The sequence below is a fragment of the Zalophus californianus genome, chromosome 1 (assembly GCF_009762305.2).
Source record: "Zalophus californianus isolate mZalCal1 chromosome 1, mZalCal1.pri.v2, whole genome shotgun sequence".
Lineage (NCBI taxonomy): Eukaryota > Metazoa > Chordata > Mammalia > Carnivora > Otariidae > Zalophus > Zalophus californianus.
The window spans coordinates 89,220,378-89,238,904 of NC_045595.1; the positions used below are offsets into that span (position 1 = coordinate 89,220,378).

At 35.6% G+C, this 18,527-nt stretch overlaps 2 protein-coding genes across 7 annotated transcripts in view; one reads left to right on the top strand and one right to left on the bottom strand.

Moving 5' to 3' along the window:
- Positions 1-3: 3 nt before the first annotated feature.
- UBA5 (ubiquitin like modifier activating enzyme 5) lies at positions 4-13,333 on the top strand. 2 transcript variants are annotated; one of them, XM_027585896.2, is made up of 12 exons: positions 4-323; positions 1,630-1,675; positions 1,788-1,877; positions 5,562-5,671; positions 6,879-6,965; positions 7,607-7,691; positions 8,624-8,728; positions 8,907-9,034; positions 10,739-10,874; positions 11,164-11,239; positions 11,380-11,486; positions 12,031-13,333. In XM_027585896.2, the coding sequence occupies exons 1-12, from the start codon at positions 163-165 to the stop codon at positions 12,112-12,114; spliced, it is 1,215 nt and encodes a 404-aa protein (XP_027441697.1). In that variant the 5' UTR covers positions 4-162; the 3' UTR covers positions 12,115-13,333. The 2 variants fall into 2 exon arrangements, with proteins under 2 accessions (XP_027441697.1, XP_027441698.1); XM_027585897.1 differs by lacking the exon at positions 4-323 and having other exon boundaries at positions 1,641-1,675; positions 1,788-1,872.
- A 149-nt stretch (positions 13,334-13,482) lies between these two features.
- The window catches only part of NPHP3 (nephrocystin 3), a 63,701-nt gene continuing 58,656 nt past the window's right edge, over positions 13,483-18,527 (bottom strand). For 4 of the 5 annotated variants that reach the window (XM_027585892.2, XM_027585893.2, XM_027585891.2 and 1 more), the window contains 3 exons: positions 18,242-18,367; positions 17,558-17,673; positions 13,483-16,734 (listed from right to left, as the gene is read on the bottom strand). In XM_027585892.2, the coding sequence (XP_027441693.1) occupies positions 16,557-16,734; positions 17,558-17,673; positions 18,242-18,367 (420 nt within the window). In that variant the 3' untranslated portion in view covers positions 13,483-16,556. Of the gene's footprint in view, positions 16,735-17,557; positions 17,674-18,241; positions 18,388-18,527 lie in introns of those variants that run through there. The other variant, XM_027585894.2, reaches the window with a different exon arrangement.

The window sequence follows — 18,527 nt, forward strand, 5'->3', positions numbered from 1 at the left end:
CGTGTTGTCTGTGCGGCGCTAGGAGCATTTCCCCAGGGTTCTGGGCGAGGAAGGCGGCGGCTACGTGCCTCCTCACCTACCCCTGGCGGGGTCTGCAGGCCTAACAGCGTGGGGCGGCGGCGGCGGCGGGGGCTGGGAGCGTTGGCGGCCGGGGTCCCAGCCATGGCCGAGTCTGTGGAGCGGCTGCAGCAGCGGGTGAAGCAGCTGGAGCGGGAACTGGCACAGGAGAGAAGTCGGCGAGCTGTGGGGGGCGGCGACGGAGGAGGCGGCCGGGTCCGCATCGAGAAGATGAGCCCGGAGGTGGTGGACTCCAATCCCTACAGGTGACCTGCGTTGCGGGTCGGAGGCGGGCTAGGGGGTGAGGTCAAGGTTTGCGAGTGGTCAGGAGTGAGGCGCTCCCTTCCTTTCAAGCTCAACACGGCCTCCCCCCGCCTCCTCTTCTTGTGCTGGGGTCCTGCTCCCAAACGCGCAAGGCCAAGTCTTGGTAGTGGTGGAAAGGTAGCCTTCCTCTTAAAAAAATACACACCCACACCCCCCAAAACCCGAATGAATCAGCCGTATGGTGCGGCTCCCCGGCCTGCTGAGGATACGCGTCCGGTTTCCCTAATGCCCCCTGCCTCTCCCTCGTTCCGCATAAAGCTGATAGTAATAACTTTCAGAAGATGACATTAAATGTAAAACCCACTAAGCATCAAACTTCGAGTTTCATAAAGGCTTCTCATTATTTCAAAATTGGGGACTTGGGGAGAGCAGGATTAGCTTTAGCTTTAGCTTTAAAGCTGTTCGACTTGACCAGTCCTGCCCGCTCCTGTCCTTTCAGCTGGCTGAATATAGTGCAGTGGTTCTAAGAGTAAGGTCTCTAGAGCCAGACCGATTGGATTCAAATCCTAGCTCTTAGTAGCTGAGCAACCATGGGAAATACTTGTGTATATCAGGGACCAATGGTACCGGTGAAATCTTCAGATAATACCTAAAACTGAAAATCCAGAGGTAACAATGTTGGCGAGCTATTTAGAGATTTGGAGGAAAAGGACGGTCGGGGCCAGAAGGCGGAAGAATTTCCTAGCAAGCCTGGGAGAACTATTTGACTCTTTAAAGTGTAAACGAATGGGAATTTTATGTATATGTGTATAGGTTTAAATGTATATATTAAAAACTTTACGTAACTAGGTAAAGTAGCTTTCTTAAGAGTCCTTGGCGTGCAGTAGGACCTTACTAAAAGTAGACACCATCCATTATGGGCAGAGACAACTATGTTAAACGTTAAATCTGGGTGTTAAATATGAAATATTTACATATGCTAAGAAAGCACAGAAATATGTTAAAATTTCACTTTGACCTATCTCATCTGTACACTTAACATTTAAGTCAATGGTTTTCAATTGTGGCTGTCCATTAGAATATCTGAGGAGCATTAAAAAAAAAAACTTGTTGCACAGGCTACACCTGGAAGGGTATTCAGTGTTTTAAAGCTGCCCGGGTGACTTAATTTCATCTGGTAAAAGCCAACTGACAGATTTCTTTTAAAGCAGTAATAGTGATTGAGTTTGTGTTTTTCTGTGATGATGTGTTTACCTATATCATAATTAAAAGATTGTAAGCTTTAAAACATTTTTTCTTTGTTTTAAGCCGCCTGATGGCATTGAAACGAATGGGAATTGTAAGCGACTATGAGGTATGGTAAACCTTTCCAAGTTTTTGAAGATGGTTTCAGTAAATGAAAATAATTTCTGATGACATTTTTGATGAAAAGTTAACCAACAAATATATAATTTTGCGTTTCACAGAAAATTCGAACCTTTGCTGTAGCAATAGTAGGTGTTGGTGGAGTTGGTAGTGTGACTGCTGAAATGCTGACAAGATGTGGCATTGGTAAGGTAAAAACATTTCTCTTTGCCTGTCATATAGGGAAACTACTCACTTCTGGAGTAAATCAGGTATAAATTAGGAATTTTTCTCATTAATGGTTTATTGATTTGTGGTGTCTTTTTTCATATTGTTCTTTCTACCCACAGGAGTTAAGAAACAGCCCCACCCAAATGGAAGCTGATATTAATGCTAATAAAACAAGGAATATCTAAATTTTGTTCAGGAATTTTGTGTTTGGGATAATATATATTACAATTTGGGCTTAAATGTTTTAGATATAGAAGCTTAGGAGAGAAGGCTGTTAAATTGATAGTGTGTGAAACACAGGCATCTAACAAATATTTTTTAAACATGCTTTATACAGGATGGACTAGAAAGCATGTACTTTTTTTTTCCAAAAAATAGTTGGTTGCCCTTTATTAACTTATTTAGAAATATTTTAAAAAAATTATTGTAGTTGACATACAGTATTAGTTTTGGGTTTGCAACACAGTAAGTGATTCAACAGTTCTATACATTACTCAGTGCTCATAAGACAGTCACCACTTGTCACCATACAACATTATTGCAATATTGTTGACTATATTCCCTATGTTGTGCTCAGCCTTATAAAAAAATAAAATCTTGCCGTTTATGACAACATGGGTGGTCCAGAGGGTATTATGCTAAGTGAAATAAGAGAAAGACAAATACTACATGATTTCACTTAGATGTGGGATCTAAAAAAACAAAACAAATGAACAAATGAACAAATGAACAAATGAAAAACAGACTGTTAAGTACAGAAAACAAATTGGTGGTTGCCAGGGAGGTGGGTGGGAAAATGGGTGAGATAGGTGAAGAGGATTAAGAGATACAAACTTCTAGTTAGAAAATACCCTTCTTACTCTTAAAATTGAAATGGAGAATGCTCTAAGATTTTTTTTTTAATCTATACTTTTTTTTTTCCACTTTTTTTCTAAAATTGATTTAGGTTGTGGATAGGAAGGAGAGATAACCTTATACCAGTCTCAGATTTGTAAAGCTAAAGTCCGTGATGTTCGATTCCTTGTGCTTGAATACCAAAGCTTTCCACAATTGATTTCCCCCTTTTATTTGTCATTTTGACAAAGCAAGCATTTTTCCCACAAAGTTTATCAGCTCTTTTTTTTTTTAAAGATTTTATTTATTTTATTTGAGAGAGTGAATGAGAGAGAGAGAGCACATGAGAGGGGGGAGGGTCAGAGGGAGAAGCAGACTCCCTGCTCAGCAGGGAGCCCGATGCAGGACTCAATCCCAGGACTCCAGGATCATGACCTGAGCCGAAGGCAGTCGCTTAACCAACTGAGCCACCCAGGCGCCCTCAGCTCTTTTTAATATGTTGGTCTGTCCCATGCCCCAAATTCTTTTTTTTTTTTAAAAGATTTTATTTATTTGAGAGAGAGTGCATGCCCGTGCACGAGCAAGCTGGGGGGTGGGGAGGCAGACAAGCAGACTCTGCACTGAACACGGAGCCCAGTGTGGGGCTTGATCTCAGGACCCTGAGATCATGACCTGAGCTGAAATCAAGAGTCGGACACTTAATCGACTGAGCCACCTAGGTGCCCCACCCCCCAAATTCTTAAAAGAAAGTGGTTTCAAAATTGGCACTCATTTATCAATATAGAAAAGGCAACACAAAAATACTAAAAATGTTTATTAACATTTTAAAGTCTTTCAAGAAGTTTACAAAAGCCAGCCAACAATTGCTTATAGTTGATGTAAGAACCATGGCTGATTGACCTAGGATGGTAGAGATCATGGAGATTATGGGTGTCAGGTTTGAGTGTGCTTCAGAATCACTTGGAAAGGCTTCTTAAAATATAGATTGCCAGACCCTACCCCGGTGGTTTTGATTCTTTAGGTTTTGAGTGGACCTAAGAATTTGAATTTGTATTAAAGCCCCAGGTGATTCTGATGTTCTGGGGGGATTTTTAAGAACTGCTGGATCCTTGCTACTCAGTCCAATGCCCAAAGTAGTAGCATCAGCATTACCTGGGAGCTTGTTAGAAATGAATACTCCCAGGCCCCCCCACCGCAGGCATGCTGAATTAAGAATCTGTTTAACAAAAGCCCAGATGAATCATACGCATATTAAAGTTGGGGCAGTGCCCCTATATTTCTGACAAGCTCCTGGTGATACTGATGCTGCTAGCCCAGGCCTCATTTTGAGTAGCAGGGCTCTAGAACGGTGGTTATCAAATATTGCTGTAATTAGAATCACCTGGGAAGTTAAAAAATATTTTGATACCCAGAATGGAATAGAATCAATCTTTGGGGATGGGACCCAGACATCAGTATTTTTTAAAACTCTCCTAGTGATTCCAGTGTGCATTCAAGTTTGTAAGTTAAGGATCTACATAGGTAAGTTTCAAAACTCTTTTCATTATGTAAAAACAGATAAAGAAGAAGCTAATTCATGGTTAAATAGGGAAGTGGAGGATTGGAGACTCAGCCTACCTTTTACCCTTTTGCGATGTCCTGGATCACCAGATCTAGATTAGGTGCATTATTTTACAGATGAACATACAGGCCTAAAAAGTGAGTGACTTATCCGTGATCAGAGCTAATTAGTGACAGAGCTACAACTCATACCTCCTATCCCCAAATTTGAGATTTCCTTAACTTATAAACCAGCTATGAGGCTGAAGACTCAAATTTAATACTTGGCCTGACCTAATAAATACTGTCTAATGAGCTGAAATAAGCTATATTTTGTTTTGACTCAGAAAGTTATCATAGAGGGCAGACAGGGGTGATGTATTTTCTAGCAAGATATTAAGGGTTACATAGGTGTTGTTCTGTAGTTTGGGTTAATTTTGTTGTTAATAATAAGATCCCCCCCTTTTTTTTTTATAATTTTAGCTGTGCACAGGATGGTGCACCACAAGCCACAGCCCCCTTCAACCACTGCTGTAGCCTTTGCCTCTGTGCTCACCCTGCCCTGGCCTTTCCCCGCATTTTTGTTTTTATTTTTAAACCTGGGATGCTGAGAATTGTGTTACAGAGTTACAGAATTTTAGATGAAGGAAGGGACCTTGGAAATATTTGAGTGCAATCTGATAATTTCTTACTGATAAGAAATGGGATCTTTAAAAAGGTGTATGTATGAGTGTGTGAGTGTGAGAAATGCTGTTATGCCTAAATATATAGAAGGAAACAACAATTAACTTACTGGTTAGTAATTCTGTTTGGGGTGATCACATTTTAGCCATGAGTTAAGAATGGTGTCATAGTCACAAAAGGAGTCATGTTATACTATAATTTTAATTTATGACATTTGTTATTTTAAAATTTCATCTATCTAATGTGTTATTGGCCTTTAGTAAAGAATTAGAATGAAATGGAATAAACATTATTTTCTCAGTGAATCATTTAGAGAGACAGTAAGTGTTATGGTTCAGGCGCAGATGCTGGGTTGAGAATGCCTGAATTTGAATCCCATTTTCATATATATTAGCTGAGTGACTTTGGGGTATGTGCCATAGTTGTCTCATTTATACCTATATGAGCATTAAATGAGTTAATATATGGTATCTAGTATTTTAGAGTTAGCTAATATTACTGTCAAACTGTTAAACCCATCAAATGTGAAGTCCACTGATTTATTCTTTGTTATTTTTAGCTTATATTTTAGTATGTTTTTCATTAAAATACCACTATTTTCATTTTAGTTGCTACTCTTTGACTATGACAAGGTGGAACTGGCCAATATGAATAGACTTTTCTTCCAGCCTCATCAAGCAGGATTAAGTAAAGTTCAAGCAGCAGAATATACTCTGAGGTAAATGGAATAACAATTAAAAACTATATTTAGTGAAACTTAGTTTGTGCATTTTGTATAAGTTAATGCATAAATTTGGGGCACCTGGGTGGGTCAGTTGATTAAGCAACTGCCTTTGGCTCAGGTCATGATCCTGGAGTTCCAGGATCGAGTCTCGCATGGGACTCCCTGCTCAACAGGGAGTCTGCTTCTCCTACTGACCCTCTCCCCTCTCATGCTCTCTCTCTCTCTCTCAAATAAATAAAATCTTAAAAAAAGTTAATGCATAAATTTTTCTCCATAAAAATGCAGGTTTTATACAAATTGTCTTACCTCTTGGAACAGGGTTGGCAACCTTTTTCTGCATAGGGCTGGATAGTAAATATTTTAGGCTTTGAGGGCCAACTATGAAACTGCCCAGCTATGTAGTGGTAGTGCGAGAACAGCTGTAGGCAATAGAAAAATGAATGAGCATGGCAGTGCTCCAGTAAAACTTTGTTTATAGACCCTGATGCTTAAATTCCATGTAATTTTAGCATGTTATGAAATACTGTTCTTTTCTTTTCTGCCACCATTTATCTTATTTATTTATTTATTTTTAAAGATTTTATTTATTTATTTGTGAGAGAGAGAATGAGAGATAGAGAGCATGAGAGGGAAGAGGGTCAGAGGGAGAAGCGGACTCCCTGCCGAGCAGAGAGCCCGATGTGGGACTCGATCCCGGGACTCCACGATCATGACCTGAGCCGAAGGCAGTCGCTTAACCAACTGAGCCACCCAGGCACCCTTCTGCCACCATTTAAAAAAGGAAAAACCATTCTTAGCTTGCAGACTTCATAAAAACAGGTGGTAGGTCAGATTTGGCCCAAGGGCCATACTTTGTTAACCCTTACTAAGAAGTTTCTTTGTGGCCTCAAACATACTTGCACTGAATTAAATAAGGAACAAAGAAGCTCTTTTGTCACGCTAGGCTGTAGCTCACAGAGGTGATAAAGGTTTAATTCCAAGAACATACATGGTAGGAACATTTGTGTAATCCTGCAGTCAACAGGTTTTGAATGTAGTCCTTGAAGTGGGTCAAAGGAATTAGAAGAGGGCTTCGGATTTTCTTTGAATAGCTTGAATTCCATTTTTCTAACCTCTGCTGAATGAACTTTTTCAGCTTTTTCCTGCTTTCACTTAGTATTCCTATCAGTAGTTTAATAATCATTCCCTTTTTCCCTCTTAGGAACATTAATCCTGATGTTCTTTTTGAAGTACACAACTACAATATAACCACAGTAGAAAACTTTCAACATTTCATGGGTAGAATAAGGTAAAATTTTATTTATGAATATTTTGCACGGTGTCCAGCTCAGTTAAACAAGTATTATTAATAATAAAATCTGATGTTTAACTCAGTGAGTTGGTAGATTCGATATGTTTTTAAAATAGTTAATTTTTTTGTGATCTTTATGTGTTAGGAGCTCAGTAAAAAGTAAGTATTGTCCAAAAAACAATAGTAACAACAATAAAAAACCAAAAAACCAAAAACCCTGTGATTATAATGATAGAACGAGGGATCCTCAATTATAAGTTCTGTGTTCTAGATTATATTTCTATGTAAAAGTGGTTTTCTGCAGACTTTTGTAACACCACTGAGATATTGAATTATATTCAATTTTTATTACATTTACATTTGGAGTGAAACATGAAAAGAAGTCTGAAAGCTGATAGGGAAATGGTAACTTTTGTGAACAGACTTTATACTTCTTGTGCCTTCTAGGCAAAGTAATGTAGTATCATTGATGTTCATATTGGTTACTTAATACATACTGGATCTTTAATATTAAATATTGTCATAATTGTACTCATTTACTGAAAGAATAAATGTGTGCCTGAACAACTACAGTCTAATTAGAGTGTATTTTGTGCCCTGATTTTTTTTTTCCAAATAAATTTATTTTCTTTACCTAGTAATGGTGGATTAGAAGAGGGAAAACCTGTTGACCTAGTTCTTAGCTGTGTGGACAATTTTGAAGCTCGGATGACAATAAATACAGTAAGTATTCCTATTGTATAAGATGTTACACTCATGGATTTATCTATTTTCTTGTATAGTTCTGCATTTAAGAATAGTTCTGCATTTAAAACCTCATGTTTTTTGTTAATTTTTAATTATTTCTTACCCTACCTTTGAAATTTATTCTAATAGCTGTGGGATCTGTCTAGCCTTGCTGGTATGGCTTATATTTCAGTATCCTATTCTCTCTTATGCCAAAAGAGGAAACTATAAAATAGTAGATACTTCTGTTGTACAATTTTTAAAATAAATGACTACCTTAAAATGTCTTAACTCTATGTCAGCATTGGTTTTAACTTATTAAGTAAAGATATAAATATGTATAAATTGCCTACAAACCTGGTTTCTCAGAAATAAAAATCTTTGAATTACTATGTTTTCAATTTTTCAAAAGATATTTTGCAGTTTTTTGTTGCTGAAATTATTTCAGAAAAATGAATTTTTACTTTAATAGGAAATCCAATAAGCCTCATGATTCAATTTAATTAAATAGATATTGACTGCTTACTTAAATGCTGTCAGTTTACTTTTTAAAAAAAAAGATTTTATTTATTTATTTGACAGAGACACAGCGAGAGAGGGTACACAAGCGGGGGGAGTGGAAGAGGGAGAAGCAGGCTTCCAACGGAGCAGGGAGCCTGATGTGGGGCTTGATCCCAGGACCCTGGGATCATGACCTGAGCCGAAGGCAGATGCTTAACAACTGAGCCACCCAGGTGCTCCTGTCAGTTTACTTTTTAAATAGAGTGGCATTTGCCAAGGAATTCCACTACTCATAACTTTCCTCTTTTGAAAAATTTAAAAAAACCCTTGGTGATCCATTTAGTTGAACTCCAATTTTTAATGAAAAGAACTTACAGTAAATTATTCTTTTTATGTTCTTTCTTATGTTTTCACCTGTTTCTACCAAGGCTTGTAATGAACTTGGGCAAACGTGGATGGAGTCTGGGGTCAGTGAAAATGCAGTTTCAGGGCATATACAGCTCATAATTCCTGGAGAATCTGCTTGTTTTGCGGTATGTGTGATTCATTTTGGCTTATTTTTTTCACTATTAAGTACTAGAGTTCCTAGGGGTATTGAAAATGTATTCAAAGAAAAAACAAACTTTGAATGAGATGGAATACTATTTTGAGCATGTTATACTCTTTTCCTTTTGTTTTGAAATATATTTTCTTTCATTCTTTTTCATATAGTGTGCTCCACCACTTGTAGTTGCTGCAAATATTGATGAAAAGACTCTGAAACGAGAAGGTGTTTGTGCAGCCAGTCTTCCTACCACTATGGGAGTGGTTGCTGGGATCTTAGTACAAAATGTGTTAAAGTGAGTGAAGGCAAATTTTTCTGAATAGTCTTGGTTGTTTTTGATAAAAATGTATTTCATAAAGCATTTCAAATACTGGAATTACCAGCTAAATATTTAGTTTTTTAAAAATCTAGTTTTAAATATAAATAAGTTTTTAAAATATGTATAATATATATGTACTTTTAATTTACATACATCTTAGTATATGTAATTTAAATATAAGCATACATATTTTAATACACATATGTTACTCTGTATTTGGAATAGTTCATGTTAAATGGTACAGTAGTACTGGTGTATTTATATATGAAATATTAACCAAATGATTTAAATCTCTGCAGTTTTGACCAAAGGGGATTAAATACACTTCTTTAATTCTTACAAAAAATAATATGAATGTGATTAAAGATTAATGAGGATAATTATCTAATTATCTCTGCTATCCAAAAACAGATATGCAGCAACCACACCATCTAAACTATAGCAACAAAGGAGGGCAAAGATTTCTTTGCAGCTAAAATTAATGTCAAAGGGTTTTTGAACCAACTCACACTTTATTAAAAGCAGAAACCCTTTAGGTGTTCTCTATCTCAGGCCATTTTTTTTTCTCATTTTACAACTTCAGTAAGCTTTGTTATGTTTCCTAACCCTCCAATGTCATAGGAACAAGTTGCAGTATGATATAGAAAGGCACCATGATATTAGAACCGTCAGCTACCAGCAAAAAAATTGTAAAAAGCATACATGAGAACTCTCAAGGCAACTGTCTAGGGCTAGTTCATATAAGAAACCTTCACAACCGTACAAACTGTACAAACTTCAGTAGGTCCTATCTGAACAAAACATTTTATAGTATGGTACAAAAAGGGTGAGGAGGGGAAATCATGGTTATAAACTGTTCTTTTAAGGATATGTCCTATTTAGCCAGCCCCTATTGATGGACATTAAAACTACTTACAGATTTTTTTTTGCTTCTTTTAACAATGCTGCAGATAACATCTTGCATGATCTTATAAATATGAATTTTTAGAAGTGGAATTTCTGAGTTTATGCAATATTTGACAGACAATACTAAATTTCTCCTCCAAAAATATACATTTCTATCACAGTGTAGGAATACCTAGTTCACCCACACTGGTTGATAACACTGGGTATCATCAGACTTTTTAATTTTTGTTAATATGATGGGTGAAAAAAATGGGTATCATTTTAATTTTCAGTTGTTTATGGAAAGGGGTGAGCACTTATATCTTTCTGTGAATTGTCTGCTTCATATCATTTGGTCAGTTTTTTGTCTTGTTATATATTAACATTCATTGCAAATATTTTTCCTTTTGTTTATATTTTGTATGTGATTTTTTTTCCTCTTAAAAGCTTCTAAAAGGAATTAGATGTGACTGGTAGGGAGCACAAGGGAGCTTTATGGCACATGGAAATGTTCTGTTTTTGATCTGGTAGTGATTACATGGGTGAAGACTTTTGGAAAATTTCACTGAGCTATGTATTTAAGATTGTAAACTTTAAAGTAAGTTGTGTATAAAAACTTTTAAAGTAGTTAGATTTAGTACCATATCTCAGGGATTCTTCACATTTTGACGTCAGTACTTAAAAGTACTGTTTTGTTACAAAAATCATTATGTACTTCCATACCATTTTTTAAAAATTCAATTATTTCTAATACTTTTATGGCTTATTTAAGTGTACTTTGATTTGTTTTTCTAGGTTCCTGTTAAATTTTGGTACTGTTAGTTTTTACCTTGGATATAATGCAATGCAGGATTTTTTTCCTACTATGTCCATGAAGCCAAATCCTCAGTGTGATGACAGAAATTGCAGGAAGCAGCAGGAAGAATATAAGGTATACATCAATCCATCAGAATGTATGAGAGGTCATATTATTTGGACAGTAATTTAAAACAGTTATTTAGATTTGGAATACAAGATAAATGGATTCTGAATTTTGCAAGTTTTTTTTATGGTATCTCTAATGTGGAAATGTTAGTAAAAAATTCACCATGCCTCAAAAGTAAAAAAATCTTTCTGAAGTCCTTTCTTGCTTTTGGTAAAATAAAAAGCCTATCTGAATTCTTGCTCAATGCTTCAGAGGCCTGAGAGTAAGAACACTTGGTACTGTTTGATTTCTACAGAAAAAGGTAGCAGCACTGCCCAAACAGGAGGCTACTCAAGAAGAGGAAGAGATAATACATGAAGACAATGAATGGGGTAGGAATTCTTTCATAAATTGAAATGGCAGTGTCAAATCTCTTATGGAAGGGAATATAATTATAATTATACAAATTTGGAGTAATTATTGTTTATTAAGTTCCTTGAAAACTGTTGTAAGATCAAATTTAACTCTATAGGTATTGAGTTGGTATCCGAGGTTTCAGAAGAGGAACTGAAAAATTCTTCAGGTCCAATTCCTGACTTACCCGAAGGAATTACAGTGGCATACACAATTCCCAAAAAGGTACTTCCAAAATCTGATTTACCATAAGTAAATGTTATATAAGAGAAAGTTTATTTATCTTTTCATTTTCATCCTATTTTATAATGCCAATGTAGTATTTACTGTTTTAGATATTTTACGTTATAGGCATTAAGATGTGTAAGAGAAGGTGTTCAGTGTTAATGTGGAAATAGGCACAGTGCCTTTTAAAATCTTTGAAACACAGACCTAAAATAGTGTTATTGACTCATGAATGCATCAGATAAAGTAGATTTTGATTAAACGAAGATAACATTTTTGAATGTTGAGCATTTTAGCCCTTAATACCACTTAAAAATACCATTGCAGTAGAGATCTCAAGAATGTTGAAATTACTGTCTTATAAATCAAAAGATTGGTGGGGAAAGTAAAGGATTTTGTCTGTCCTAAAAATTAGAAGGCATATTTCTTAAAGTTTACTTTGTAAACTAGTTGAACATGGTTAAAACTTAGTGATTATATATTCCTAAGCATCACAAATTTTATATGGTTATTTTTTCACTATGTTTCCCTCATTTGTTGATAGCAAGAAGATTCTGTAGCTGAGGCAACTGTGGAAGATTCTGGTGAAAGCTTGGAAGACCTTATGGCCAAGATGAAGAATATGTAGATAATGGACTGACCTATATTTTATTTCCTGAGGTTAGACCTATTCCCTTGCAATTAAAAAAATCATTTAAAAAATCACAGAACTTAGGGCAACATTAATTGATACATAATCTTCACAGAATTGTTACACTTCTTGAAAAGTGTTGTTTGTAGCTTTTTTCCCTTCAACTAAATCAGTAATTCCTAAAACTCATGTTTCATTCTAGTTAAGAAAACTTGAAAATTTAGCCACTGAAATGCTTTTGCCTTTTGGGAGGGGTGGGAAGAAAGGACCAATATGATGCTATATTTGTTTTCCTTCCAGTAATCCTTTGTGGTCTGTTGCCCAAGGCCATGGATAATAAAGTAGTATGTGGTTCTCAAATATAGGGAAAGGACAGGAGGTACATCCAATTGATTAGAGCTAGCAGGTATCTACTCATTGTATTTAGAATCTTTCTCTACAAGAACACTATCCACTATTATTAACTTGGCCAACAGTGAATTTAAAATAGTTAATCTATAAAATAAAAAATATCCTCTCAAATGTTACCTGACTAAATACAAGCTAAAATGTAGTCATTGGAAAAGTTTGTAAACCTGTGAATTCAAAACAAGACAAATGCAAATAAAGTAAGCTTTTTTCATGGATAAACAAATAAAGGTACTTCCAGGAAGTACAAATTATTATATTTCTGCCCTGACCAAGGAAAGAAATCCTTGCATGTGTAGAACATATATCTGGAGTCACTACACTTTATTGAGGAGTAAGGAATAAATTTAGTTTAAGATCATCTAGATTATACCCGTCATATGGGCTACCTTCTGAGTACTTCATTTAAATTTGATTTTCTAGATAATTAGATAGTTGTCCTGTGTTGGCATAAAAGAGACCTAAATTACGTCTGTAATGACTGACATGTATTTATTCACTAGAAGGGTATCATTTACCCTGATCATTGACCACTAAATTATAAACTGATAAACTGTTTTCTCTAAAGTTGCATACAAATAATGAAAGCTTAAGAGAGCCTTAGTTAAATTCCCAGTGGTTTGGAGACCAATAAAAAATATGCACGTGTAACCATTATCAGTAGGATGTTACTATGCTATGTTAATCTTCTGTTTTGATTTTTTTTACTTGGAAGATATGAATGAATAAATTGTATCTCTAGGGAAGAAATGTTAATACAAAATGAAAAATGCAATTTCCACTTGTAAAATAAAGTTCTAAAAACTGATTTCAGAAAGTCCCAAATATCAAATATGTTCAATATATTTGCTTTGAGATCCTAGAATCTATAATTATAGTGATTCTTCTGTTTAGAGTAAGGTCAGGAAAGAGGGGGATGGTAGCCTTGAAACTTATTTATGTTGCCTTGGTAGGTCATTTGCCATTAAAAAAGAAATAGTGAATTCATCTGTAAAGTAGTTTTTTCTAGTTACTCGAGATGTTTTGAACTTCAAAAAAGAAATGTAGTCTTTCTAAAAATAACCCCATTCTTTTGGAACATCTGGTATACTGATTTGGTAAGGCTTTGCTTATAATTTTTTTTTTTTTAAAGTAAGCTCCACCTCCAGCGTGGAACCCAGCACGGGGCTTGAACTCACGACTACACTTTGCTTATGATTTAAAAATTGTATAGTTTGATGAAGTATAATAGCCAGAACTCACCTTTGTTCTGCTCTTAACATGCCATTGCACACTGCTGGTGTCTTATACTGTATCAACTATTACCTAAGTTATCTAATTTGTCTAATGTCTTCCATTAAAAAATAGTTGGATGATTTTACCAGAAAAAAACCTGGTAACAGGTATCTTTTGCTACCTGGAGTGCTCTCTTAACAGTCTGTATGCCATGAAAACTTACATATAGTAGCCAATTATGAGAAATTAATCATCACCGAGTTTTATATTACTAAATAAATCTGTAGTGCTTGACCATATTTTTAAACACTGTTGTTTCTAATGTGAAAGAATGAAACACACTCCCCAAATTGCCATAGCACAAAGGCTCTAAATTACAGTAAAACAATATGTTCAGCTTTAACCCCTTCCCCATTGTGAATGGGAAGTTTTAATTTATGTACCACTTAAATGTTTTATGTAGTGAAAAAAATATGCATCCTAGGTTTTCTCACATAAAATACTTGTTGAATACCTACAAACACACAGATCAACACAAAAAAGTAATAACCATTTAAGAATATTAAGGAAGATTTAACCCTCCAATTGCAGTTTTTTTCCATATTTCTCTTTCTGCCAATCTTAATGAAAATTAACTATAACTACCATTATCTGGTTCCTACCAATTCAGATGTAACTGAGTTGTCTGAAAGCTACCTTTTTCATCATGAAGGTGTGTATCAATGTGAACATATTTCTATTAGAGAACCTCAAATACAAAGAGATGTCTGTCCCAGCTTTTTTTTTTTTAAGATTTTATTTATTAGAGAACACGAGCGGGGGTGAGGGGAAGAGGGAGAAGCGGACTCCCTGCTGAGCAGGGAGCCCGATGCTGGGCTTGATCCCAGGACTCCAGGATCATGACCTGAGCTGAAGGCGGACACTTAACCGACTGAGCCACTCAGGCGCCCCTATTTTTAGCTTTTTAAGTAGACACTTTACATGAAAACATTTTAGTTGGTAGTACAATAAGGTCAAAATGCAGCTTCAAAAGTATATTTAAACTTAAATTTTATGAAATATATGGAGTCCTCAACCCCTAACTGTAATTACGAATTTTTACCATAAATCACTTTGAATGCTATTATATTTCCACTATGTTTTTCAAGTCCAAATTTTGTGGGGACAAAGAATAAATGCCTATTATTCTTTTGCTAGTTTTTCCTTTTTTCAGGGTTCTTCTAGAATATTAATCTCAGATTATTTCCTAAAGCAGTTTTTTTTTAAGGGCATTAAACTTAATATACTACTTATAGTGTATTAAATTACTATATTACCAGATAATCAAATTTTAAACTTTAGTAGCTTAATTCTGAAATCAGTGTATGGTAATTTGTGAATTTAATTACTTTGTGCCTGTCATAGCTGGCAAACCCAGAAAGATGTACTATGGTCATATTTTATCTTCTTTCCTTTTGAACTTCTTTCAAAAGGGGAAGAAGGATGCTCATTTTATAAGATCCTGCCAAATTCTTGTACGTCACCACTATAGTGCCTTAAAATCAGACCATTGCTTCTCAAACTTAGGTGCATATGAACCACCTGGAGATCTAGCCAAATTGCAGATTCTGATTTAGTAGGTCTGAGGAGAGGCTCTAGAGTCTTAATTTTTCATAAGCTAATTTTTCATACTGATGATCCCAGTTCATGGACCACCCTGTGTGTAGCCAAGCCTTACAGAACATTAACCAAAACCCAATAAAGTTGCCAAAACTTAATTTGAGCAAACTATTCAGTATGGATATTTTTCAAGTATTTTTTGTAATGTTCAAAGTATTAATTATGTAACTACAACTCTTGTATAAATTGAAGTGGGAAAAAATACCTTGAAATTGCACTTTTATTTTAAAACAGTGAAGTATGGTTATATCTTTCACCTTTATAATTAATATGTTGGAATCTTAAAGGTATTAAAATTGAAGGTTTTATTATGTTTCTATATTATGTATAAATACATAAATGGCACAAAACCAAAATGTGACAACTTTTATAAAACCTGTAAAACATATTTCATTTTCAATATAAAATAGACTAATCTGAGTTTGAGATAAATGAAGAGATAGATTTAGGCCATTTAAGAAAGAAGAGGAGACTGTCATGTCCCTATTTTGGGGAAGGTCAAAGAATGCTAAGAGCTTGACTTACTGCATTAAAAACTTCAGATTATGGAGATACACAGAACACAACAGAACAATGTAGAGAGAGCAGAAAGCAGAGGGCTTGGCCCAGTCTGCTCATGGAAAAGGTAGACTTTTTTAAAAAATGTAGCAGTCAGAGACAACTGTTACTAGTTCATTTTACAGAAAATAATTAAAACCTTCCATGAACATTATCCCTTTATTTCTTGAAACTTTTCTTTGAGGTAGAGATTTGGGCCAGGCTACTGCTGAAAAGCACAAGCAGGAATGGTGAGGCCAGTGTAGCTCTTGAGAGATTAAAGAATTATGGAATTGAACTCCTTGTCTTCACAGCTGTGCCAGCTCTTTTTGAACAGAGAACAGCCACTCTTCATGATCAATTCTTCATGTCATTTTAGGGTTCTAATGTGTCCGCATCCATGGATCCCACACATTAAGAAAGTTAATTCTTTTAAGCAGCTAACACTGACACAATCATGACTCAAACTTGAACGTAGTCCTATGCAATTTTAGGCACATGGCAGTTAAATCACACAAAATAAAAATAAACTCAATATTTTTTTGTTTTAAATTCTTAGGTTCCAAATATTTCTTAATTATTTTATCCTAAGGTGCATTTGCAATGAATTGTAATTGCTATTACCTCTGTCCTTGAAGGAAAACATTAGGAGAATGGGTTGTTTTTAAGCTAAACGTGTCTCCACTTGAGGAGTGTCGGGAAGGAGCTTTTCCACCCAAAAGTGACGTTTCTGCTTCTTTTATTTCCATCGCCCTTTTGTATAGTTCAGCAGCTTTTTCAAAATCCCCTTCTTCATAGCTTTGAGAGGAAAAATTGTTAAAATGAGAATATGCCCTCTTAACTTGAAATGACCTTATAGGATACAGAATAACAAGTTGTGAATAATTCCCCATTTTCTCCTTTCTGTTTCCAGCGTGTGCATTCACTCAGGCAGACCAGTAAAATAGAATACCCAGACTCTTCTTTCTATCTGAACTGCTGAAGTATATCTCAGTGCCTCATACAGACACCATTAAGACCATGTTGTAATGGACGCAGTGGAATTGCTAAGGCTCTGCATCCTGAGATACACAAACACAGATAGAGCAAAATCAACAGGCGCTTTCTTTTTTTAGAGAGAAAAAGTGTGCACACGGGATGGGGGGAGGGGCAGAGGGGAAGGGAGAGAGAATCTTGAACAGGCTCCAGGCCCAGCGCGGAGCCCAATGCAGGGCTTGACCAGGGCTCGGTCTCACAGCCCTGAGATCATGACCTGAGCCAAAACCAAGAGTCAGATGCTTAACGGACTGAGCTACCTAAGCACCCAAAATCAACATACACTTAATGGTAAATAGTTTTTGAGGGCAGCAAATTGCCCATATTACCCCCAGAACCAGTTAGCTGCAAATGTAAATCATCTTTCACTATTTACATGATACATTCCTTTAGAAAATAGATTATGCAACATTTATTTCACTTCTGAATACTACTTTAGTATCTTGAAGTAAAGCAACCCAAAACAACCCCTTCCCCTCTTCTAAGAAAAAAACAGTTAGCACTAAATATTGTGTTATTCTATGATAAGTCAAATTAAGGATGGAGTTTGGCTGTTACCAGGAAACAGGAAACAAAAAATTCTTACCTAAGCACGGCTAAATTTTTTAATGTTTCTCCAACTCGAGGATGCATCCGACCCAGGCTGTCCTCATAAATCTTTAATGCTCTTTCATATAATGGCAAGGCTTCAATGTGTTTTTTCTTATTAAAAAAAGCAGTAATATTCACTTAAACACACTGAGTTGCTGAAATTACTATTAACATTCTAGACTAAGCTGATCTACTGGGGTAAACCCCTTTAAAAATGTTAATATCCTCCTACAGATTAAAAATCTATTACTAATCATCATGGTAGAAGCATATAATAGAAAGTCAGAAACCTAAGTTTTAGACCCAGCTTGGTGACCACTGAACTTAATCCAATAATATAAGAAAAACCTGTTTCCTTATTGCTCAGTGGGTAGGATACCTGCTTTTCACCTATCACAGGCAAATGCCACAGCTTAAAGATAGTATTAGACAAAGAGATGTACAGTCTCCAGAATTTAAAAACGAAACTCAGGCAATGAACTAAATAAATACTCAGTAGTGTTTTACACTAAGAGGAAAGGACCGTGTTACAAATGTAACTTCAATAATTTCTCAAGTACTAAAGGAAGCATTAATAATCTTAAATTTTCTTTAGTTACTTTTACTGTGCCACATCTATTTCATGTTTATGTTTCATAACTTAGAACTATTCATAAAGAGTTAATATGTGGGAACTTACCATTTGGCTATAGAGAACAGCTAAGTTCACCAGGGCAGTAGCTACACTGGGGTGCTTTGGGCCAAAGGATTTCTGCCGAATTTCAACAGCCAGCTCATACAAAGGTACAGCTTTGTCAAGTTTCCCCTAAAAAACAAAAGTGAAATCTAACAAAAATATTAAAATAATAAATACCATCTGATCAACGCTTTTTCCATAAATAAAATTTTCTTTTAAAGAGTAATTTTGAGGAAAAAATTTCAGAAACCTCTTCTCCCACTTTAATGGTTCAGTTTATAGATAACCG